The sequence below is a fragment of the Priapulus caudatus genome, unplaced genomic scaffold (genome assembly GCF_000485595.1).
Source record: "Priapulus caudatus unplaced genomic scaffold, Priapulus_caudatus-5.0.1 Scaffold15, whole genome shotgun sequence".
NCBI lineage: Eukaryota > Metazoa > Priapulida > Priapulimorpha > Priapulimorphida > Priapulidae > Priapulus > Priapulus caudatus.
Window position 1 is genome coordinate 1,407,147 of NW_014577076.1, and position 8,984 is coordinate 1,416,130.

An 8,984-nucleotide genomic window follows, 5' to 3' on the forward strand; every position below is an offset into this window, starting at 1 on the left:
TGGCTCTCGCCCACGCACTTGTTTTCCGACTCGAGCCTCTCTTGCTCGCATAGGCATGCATGCTAGCTCTTGCTGTCTCCTCTGGCCGGGAATTTGCATCCGAGAGAATAAATAATGACAAGTACATAACACAACACGGTGTATCGCCATATAATTATTAGTAAAGTTTCGTACATAATATCTCACAGGCGACGCTCGAAATATCAAGGCAGCGTTCTTGGTGTGTCTGTTTAACGTCATGCCGGCCATTGTCTTACAGTTATCATCGATCTGTCTCTTGTATGCATTGTCATCTCTGCAATGTTGCATTAGTGTCCATGGATAAAATAGTATCTTTTAGTCTAAGTTATAAAAAATCGTTTCTAACACCAGGTTTAGGCTTGCGGACCATGCGGCTTTGCACGATGCAAAATTATTAAGTAGTAGATAGAGTGTGGCTACTACTATGTAGACGCACGTATATGTCTGTGGAGATGTTAACAAGGAAATAAGTGATTGTAGTGATAATATCTTATGGCTATACGAACATTATTGTTGTTACAATACTATTCTGTGGGCTTATTTATGATAAACATTTGATTTACTCTCCGTGGTTTAGCTTTTAATTATACCATGAAATACCATCACCCTCGCTAAGACGTTGCTGTCGATGTCATATCTTATCGTGAATACGACCCCCATCCCTAGCAGTCATCGCTCTTGCGTGAAGGTTTTCAAACTCGGTCTCGATTCGTTCCTGCATCGTTGTCTGTACGGGGGTTTTCAAGTTGCTAAGCCTGCGTCTGCGTGTACAGATTATTACGTCGGGTGGTGTTTCAGTTGCCCATAACGAGAGCTTACCAGGGGGTAGTAAAGCGCAGCGTGCTCTGTGTGCCCTACTCTATGTGTTGGCTACTAGTTGCAAGGAAGCATTTCATCTCTTCAAAATCTGCTACCACAATAAGAAGCTTCTTAGCCACACTTGATCCCTGCGCGTCATGCCTTCACAGGCCTTGCACAGTATTCTCGTAGATACAGAGAAGTAACCTTCTCGGCGGATTTTCGCTTTACACTACTGCTTGCCAAAACAATGAAAACACGCGGGAAATCTCGCATTGCTTGTTGTACGATAGCCTAAGTACTGCCCCTGATCTGTCCTTAAGATTCCTCCTTAATAGCAACGTCGTTGAGTTAACGAGACTTTTGTGAAACGTGGAATCTTAGCGAGGCTTTTGTGAAACACTATTTAGAAGGATATCTTAAAACCCCTCTTTAACCCATCACTAACTTAACGAGCGCTTCGTGAAACGGCCCCCTGATTAGTTAGGAGATTGTAATATTAGATCTGCTTATGATTGGTGTGAGAAAAGGATGTGACAGCAGGACAGAGTATGAGTGAAAAAGGTGTAAAGTGTAAAAAATTGAGAATGAGCAAGCGAGATTTCTATTGATGGTAAAGATGGCCAGATTACAGTGTGTGAGTGATTTCGTCAGTCGTATTATCTGTGTACACTTTCTGCTACTAAAATAAGTAGCTGTGTATTATTGAGCTTGGGTCGAAGAGGGGGTAGGAGTATGACTTCAGCCCCGTATTTCTAACTTTGGGATGACATCACATTGAAAGATGGGCTGATTAGAGAACGGCGTGATCGAGATTTAAGATCACATAGCCAATCAGACACACTTGTTGTTCGCTACCGATATTTCATCGTGGCGTACGTGCCTTCACATCTACCGCTCGCCCGATCTGCACTGCATCAGCACCGACCGTTCAATGTAATCTTGTTCCAGAGAGGCGGCGCCGATAGCAAATATTTGTCCGCAAAAGTATCGTAGCTGTCGTTGAGAGCGAGGGAATCCACGAGGGGAAGGAACGAATCGTTGCGAATCGAGCTCGCGACACTAATGTGTGCGTGTGTGCGCAAAAAGCGCGGGAACGTTTTGATTCACACTAGAATGCTGCACGCGGGGGAACGGCGGCGCGTTTTTGCTGCTGGTGCTGCTGCTGCTGCTGCTGCTGCTGCATGATCGACGCATGTAACTAGTATGCAGGAAACCGGGTCACTTACTGTACGTGCCGTGCACTCTGGGATGATTCCCGGGGTGTCCGTGACCACGTCGTGGCACGTCGATTCAATCTCTACCTGCAGACATTAGCTGTATTCTTGAAAAGAGGGAACGAGAGACGCTCAAGCTATTGGCTGGCTAGCGCCGTCGGATCCTCGAGAGATTTTTGGTGAGGAATTTCATTGGGGAGATTGCGCTCACTCCATCAGAGTAGTTCACTGATTGTGATTGCTATTTCGTTTGCAGCAGAACCGAGGTCCACCCGGCTCAAATCCTCTCATACAGAAGAATCGCAAGCCGATCTGTGAGAACGACATCGAGAATTATGCGCACGCAAATCTCAACCGCCACAAGAAGGGTCTGTTTGGCAAGAAAGTCTCTGTTGCCAACATGCTGTCCTGGTCAAAGGTAATCTATGCGCACCTATCCTTAAGCCAAAGGGGTTTAAGTTTTTTTTGACCTTGTTGGAATGTACCCCTAAATAAGGCCATAAACCTAACCCTAACCCAACCCTAAGCAAAAGTCCCAATAAGTCTCAAAGTTTCAGTACCCAGGAAAACATGTATCCTTTTGGCTCTAGCTGTTCCTTATTTACATAAGTGTGAGTGCCTGTACGTTTGTAATTCAGCATCACGTGTTGAAGAAGACACCTCTATGTGAGACCAAATATTTATAAAGACAGAGGTATTACGTTATATGCATTTCTGTGTGGGTAAGGTCATGGCGTGTTTAATGCCCACTCTGGGTGCATTCAGTATCTTGTACCTGTAAATGTCAGGTGAACAAAAGCTATTCATTTATCAACCATACTCGCGTCCGTTCTGATAGGGGTAGTATAATATGCCGTAAAGGTTTTATCGTGCAATTTTTAAACTTGCCTGAATTTCGAGTTATATTTAATAGCATGCCTTTTGTGTTTGTCATCACTAGAGATGTAAAATTGTGCCTGAAATCATAATAATAGTCAGGCTATATAGACACTATAGCTTTTAGCAAAGTAGGAATCGGTAGCGAACAAAAGCATTAATTGACATAGAGCTACAAATGTAAACTTTGGAAAACATCACTTAATGTGCAGTGTATATGCTATTCAGACGTTCAGACCTGCTGTATGTCTGTAAATATGATTCCTTTGTAATCCACCAGGTGGCGTATATTAGCTGTAGCGTCAGCGTTGTGTGCACGCACGCGTGTTTGATTCATGGCAGATCAACAAAATTATAAATTTTTGTCTCTAGTAGTGTGTATCACTGGCGCCCACAGGTCTTAAGAAAGTAGAAGCACAGAAAGAATAAAATCCTCAGTGATCATAAAAAGCAAGCGCCGTAGGCGCGCTGCATGCTAGGGGGGTCTGGGGGCATGCCCCCTGAACATTTTTGAATGGTAGACGTCTGGAGATGCAATCTGGTGAGCCTTGCGAGAGTGATTTAGGAACAAAATGTAGGAACAAAATTGTTTAACCCAAAATTTACTGGAAGCACTGTGCTTCCAGTGCTTCTATCTGCGGGCGCCACTGGTGTGCATCATATATTGCGTGTGTTTTGTCCATGTGTCCGCATGTGTGCATGCGTGCACACCTATGTGTGTGTGTGCATGTGTTCGTGCATTAATTCGTGTAATGTATGTTTACATTAATTCACCGGCATGCATTTCTTTTGAAGGAGCCACTCAAGAAACCGATGATTGCGACCAGTGACAAGAAAGTGAAGAAAGAAGCTCTAGAGATCTTTAAACATATCCTTTACCGTGTAAATACATCTAACATGCTCTGTCGGAGAGCGCCTGTCAAAGACATGAAGCCGTGTAATCTTTTTTGTTGACATTGTGGACCGTCCAATCTTGCCAATCTTCACCCCCTGCTCTCGCCAAGTCATCGGTGACATTTCGCGCTGACTAAGCAGCGGTGGTGTTCACGTCACGTACAGCTCGAAATGAAATGCTGACGGTCACTGAAGTGCTACTTGACTGAGGAGCCAGTAAAATTTTATTGGCTTGTGACAATACCTACGCTATGCTTTATTTGTGTTGTAACTACGTGTGGATCCGTCGTACGGGACGTAGTTCTGACGTTGCAAGAATGCGGATGCAGCCATAACTTGACTGGTCTTTACGTGAAACCAGTAGATATGAAGTGAATGCTAAGTGCTCGTAAAGACAACCTATCTTACGGGAAAGAATTTTCCAGACAAGTTTACATCCGTTTGGTTCCAGCTACTAGATCAATCCTTCGAGTAAAATATAATTATTACAATAACTACCATAAATGTTCAGTTCCATAAAATATCCAAACAGCTGGTTTCCAATCCTAATCGGTCCATCATTAACTTTTTCTGACTAGCTGAGAGGAAGGTGGGTAGACACTATAGAAAAACTAAAACTAATATACTGTCTACATTGTGAGCAGTCTCATGAAGGACAACATTATAATATCAAACGGATTTAAATTTTAATGTTTTAAGTTGCAAGTGCTCTTGTCAAAGAAATGCTGACGACACAATAATTGTTTGAAACCTGATGTTATCCCATTGAACAAATGGTAACCAAATCAGTCTGTGTTTCCATGATCTTATTTACATGTGTCATCATGTTTCATCATGTTAAATTAACCTTTATTATATTAAATACGTGTATCATTGACTCATATTGTAATTTGCCATTTTCCTTCTATCTGCTAATTTTTCCGTTGCCCATTAAGTCTCAATTAAAGGATTGTGTTTTGTTTTTCCTCACTGTCCTTGTTTGTCTTACTAAGTACTGCGATGTATTGGTGGGTGAGTATTTTGCTACGTTTCTTGACTGCCGCGCACTAATTCAGATGTATATGTGTGATCGCAAATTGAAGAGTGGTATGACTCAGCTTGGCATTGCACTAGACTTGGCAAAACGGGGTTGGACGAACAAGGGTCTGCGAGATGAGCTGTACATCCAGCTATGCAAGCAGACGACTGACAATCGCCGAGCGTACGTACATGTTGTTGCAAGCAATCTAAACATTAGACTCAATAAAAATTCATGTGCTCCTTCATTGGAAGGCAGAGAATGCATTTCACAAGAACAGAGTCGATATGGGTAACTAAGCTTGCCATGGCATGGTGCTTACTCAGCACGTATTCACTGTAAATAAATCCGGAAAAGTAGTAAAAGTCTGTTCAACTTTCACTGGCTTCATCATTGCAAACGTCGCTTAAATCTTCACATCTTCACGTTCTCTTCTTCAAGCGTGTGGCGTGGTGGTAATGCGAATTTACAGTTACAAACTTAATCATTGGCTTTGCTGCTACAGGGAGAGTTTGGAACGAGGCTGGGAGCTGTTAGCCACCATGTTGAATTTCTACCCTCCTTCTGTCAATTTTCATGACTACCTAGAAGGCTACATTTACAGAAACATGGAACCCTCCTTCAATCATCCTGAGGTATATGATACACACTGAGGTTCAGAGGGAGAAGGAAACACCTGTATATAATACCTCAATCTGTGAAACACCTGTGTAATAATATAGCCTAATGTTATTGTACAGATGTTTCATAAATTTATTTTATCGTGTTGTTGAGGCTCAATTGTATCATCACACAACTTATGCACGAGACCAACTGAGTGTCGTTTGATATGTCACATCTTACTGCTATTGGATGACACTTTGAGCCTTATATATACGCATGGTTGCACACGTGCTTGGGAAATAATTTAAACAGTCATTCACATTATATATATATATATATATAGTTAGATCAAGTTAATTATGCCATAGCTGAAGGCAGCAGCTCTTGCGATACAAATCTGAAATGAAAGTCTTGCTGTGGCTAACAGGTGCCAGTGAATCACTATTCAACACACTGCTTCAAGAAGCTGGAAAGGACGTCCAAGACAGGAGCCAAGCGTGGCATTAAGAAACCAGCGATGGAGGAGGTTCAAGCAGCAATCGTGAGTGGTTTGCACTATGCATACACTATGTTAGGTATCATCGATGTACAGTCTCAGTCTGTAACCCCTGGTAGAGTGTATGCTCTATTATAGCACACGTTTTACTACTTGTTTTGCTTTTACAATGCTCGCAGGTTTAATATTCGGGACTGATCCCAAGATTGGGCTGCCATTAAAATATTGGAAATATTATAATTTTTTCTTTATTTATTATAACTAACACATGACTGGTGCATGTACTTGAAATATGCAACAAGAATTTGTCATACCTGCTGGCCACCCCCTAAAAAAAGCTCATGCACTCATGTCTTAACAAATGACGGGACGAGGAACAAGTTGAGAATGACCTTGCTTCTGCTGCACCTTTTAAGTTAACCCTGTACATCTTTTGATCTCAGTGACCGTCCTCTAACTAGCTGACGAATGTGTGTGTGTGTGTTGCAGCACTGCATCTTCCATCCGTCGATGTTTGGCACTACTCTAGATGACATCATGGTGCTGCAGGTTGAGCGCTTTCCCAACAGAAACCTGCCATGGGTGCAAATAGCCCTATCTGAAGAGGTGCTCAGGCTACACGGCTGTCAGACGGAGGGCATCTTCAGGTAGGTGGCTATTGAGTGCACGCTGGAGGTCATAAGCTTGGTGGAGGTCATAAGGTCATATGCGGTACATGCACTGGCACACCGTGTTATACCACATCGGTTACAACGATAGCAACATGCTGCAAACTGTGGTCATTGCATTCCGTGTTTTTAACAAGTTTCAAAACATTTATTTTATTACATGAGAGCCATTGGTTAAAAAAATTACGTGTGTTCTTTGCATTAAAAACTTAACGTGGGCATAAAATACAGCCTAGTAAAATGGCAATGGGTTAGAATGCACCAATAAAATACCAGGATTTTAGGTTCATTCATGCTTCGCACCTCCTTGCTATGTTTACCCGGAAAAAAGAGAATGTCTGTCTGTTGTTCATGAACCATCGCAGGGTTCCGGGTGTCGCGTAACGTTCGTGTGTTTTTCTTCATGAACCATCGCAGGGTTCCGGGTGTCGCGTAACGTTCGTGTGTTTTTCTTCGTGAACCGTCGCAGGGTTCCGGGTGTCGTGTAACGTTCGTGTGTTTTCCTTCGTGAACCGTCGCAGGGTTCCGGGTGACATTGACGAGGTGAACGCGCTGAAGCTGCACGTCGACCAATGGCAGATACCGTCGAGCATCACCGACCCGCACGTGCCCGCGTCGCTGCTGAAGCTGTGGTACCGCGAGCTGTACGAGCCGCTCATCCCACACTCGTTCTACGATGACTGCATCAAGAACTGCAACGACGCCGAGTGCGCGATCCGCATCGTCAACAGCCTGCCCGAGATCAACCGGCAGGTGCTCTGCTACCTGCTGCGATTCCTGCAGGTGAGCACAAGTGAGAAGGGCGCACAGTTGAGGGGAGTGTGCGATAGAGATCGCAGAGTGGTTGGGAGGGGGAGACGGTGTCCGGCTTGGACGATATCCACGGCAATAGACCGCTGTGGCTACCCAACCTGGTTTATAACTGTATCTCTCCCTTAAATTCTGCGTTGTGTATATATCAGGAATAAATAATAGGAAATATTTCTGTTATCTACTGGTATATGCTTCCCTGTCTCACATGTATGTAAATTAAGTGGCCTTTGTGCCCCCCCCCCCCACCTTGCCCATGCTGCCTTGGAATTTCTGATTTAATCGAAAAACAACACTGCCTTGCCATAAAATATTGTTAATAAAATTTAATTTAATGAAATCAATCCAATGGCAAAAATCCAATTAACTTTAAACCAATAATGATGATAATAATAATAATAGTAATAATAATAATAATATTATTATTATTATTATTAAGCTTCAAATGAGGACGAGTTAAGGCGAACGTTACAATTTGACGGCGGTCGTGTTGCGCTGCAGGTGTTTGCAAGTCGGGAGCATGTCGTCTACACGAAGATGGACGTGAACAACCTCGCGATGGTGATGGCGCCCAACTGCCTGCGCTGCATGTCCGACGACCCGCGCGTCATCCTCGACAACACGACGAAGCAGATGAGCTTCGTGAAGACTCTCATCACGAGCCTGGACACGAGCTCGCTCGAGGTGATACTCTGAAGCCATGCTCAGCCCAGGCTCCACCCGCACCACCGCCACCCCAGCAGCTGCAGCAGCAGCACCAGCACCACCCCAGCAGCTGCAGCAGCAGCACCACCGCCACCCCAGCAGCTGCAGCAGCAGCACCACCGCCACCCCAGCAGCTGCAGCAGCAGCACCACCGCCACCCCAGCAGCAGCAGCAGTCGGGAGTACAGGTGAGATAGCCTCCCCGTCCGCACGCAGAGATGACGTAGGAATGGCGATGATCAAGAGGTGGCAGCAAACCGTGGAAGAAGAATAAAGGGCAAAGGTCCGTGATAGAGAAAGAAGTGGAGTGTAGCTCGTCGGGTCGGTCACTTGTTGGACGCGGTGTACTTAGATGCAGCTGTGACGTGTGAGGAGATCAAACAAGTTCGTTTATTAATCAAGCCACTTTGTACATAGAACATTGTATAGTTCTGATATTTATATTGTTAAAGGGCAAGTAGTTGACGTGGGTTTTTTGTTTGTTACTTGGGTATTGTTTATAAATGGCCTATGTAAGAAATCTCATTTTAAGATTCTGGGTGAAGTGGAATTCACTTCTGCACTTCACTACTTACAACGCACCCACACACATCAGCCTGGTGTTGCAGCGCGCACACGGCTGGGAGGTTATCGCCTTTCACATGCCTTACATTGCCATAGTGAAGTCACGTTAAAAGCTTCGCTCTAGATCTATCTATCTCTCTATTTCTTTCTCTATCTCTCTCTTTCCCTCGCTCTCCCTCTCCCTCCCTCTTCCTCTCCCTCTCCCTCTCCATCCATCACCCTCTCTCCCTCTCCCTCTCTCTCTCTCTCACTTTCTCTCTCTCACTTTCTCTCTCTCTCTCTCTCTCTCTCTCTCTCTCTCTCTCTCTCTCTCTC

The 8,984-nt window shown here is 44.3% G+C and overlaps 1 protein-coding gene across 1 annotated transcript in view; it reads left to right on the plus strand.

Moving 5' to 3' along the window:
• LOC106809529 (rho GTPase-activating protein 39-like) overlaps nucleotides 1–8,180 on the plus strand; it is a gene marked incomplete at its 5' end in the record, with an annotated part of 29,892 nt that extends 21,712 nt beyond the window's left edge. Inside the window, 8 exon segments of the mRNA XM_014812626.1 lie at nucleotides 2,293–2,454; nucleotides 3,708–3,780; nucleotides 4,854–5,007; nucleotides 5,330–5,459; nucleotides 5,855–5,968; nucleotides 6,413–6,570; nucleotides 7,113–7,374; nucleotides 7,903–8,180. Coding sequence (XP_014668112.1) covers nucleotides 2,293–2,454; nucleotides 3,708–3,780; nucleotides 4,854–5,007; nucleotides 5,330–5,459; nucleotides 5,855–5,968; nucleotides 6,413–6,570; nucleotides 7,113–7,374; nucleotides 7,903–8,097 — 1,248 coding nt within the window.
• Nucleotides 8,181–8,984: the final 804 nt, after the last annotated feature.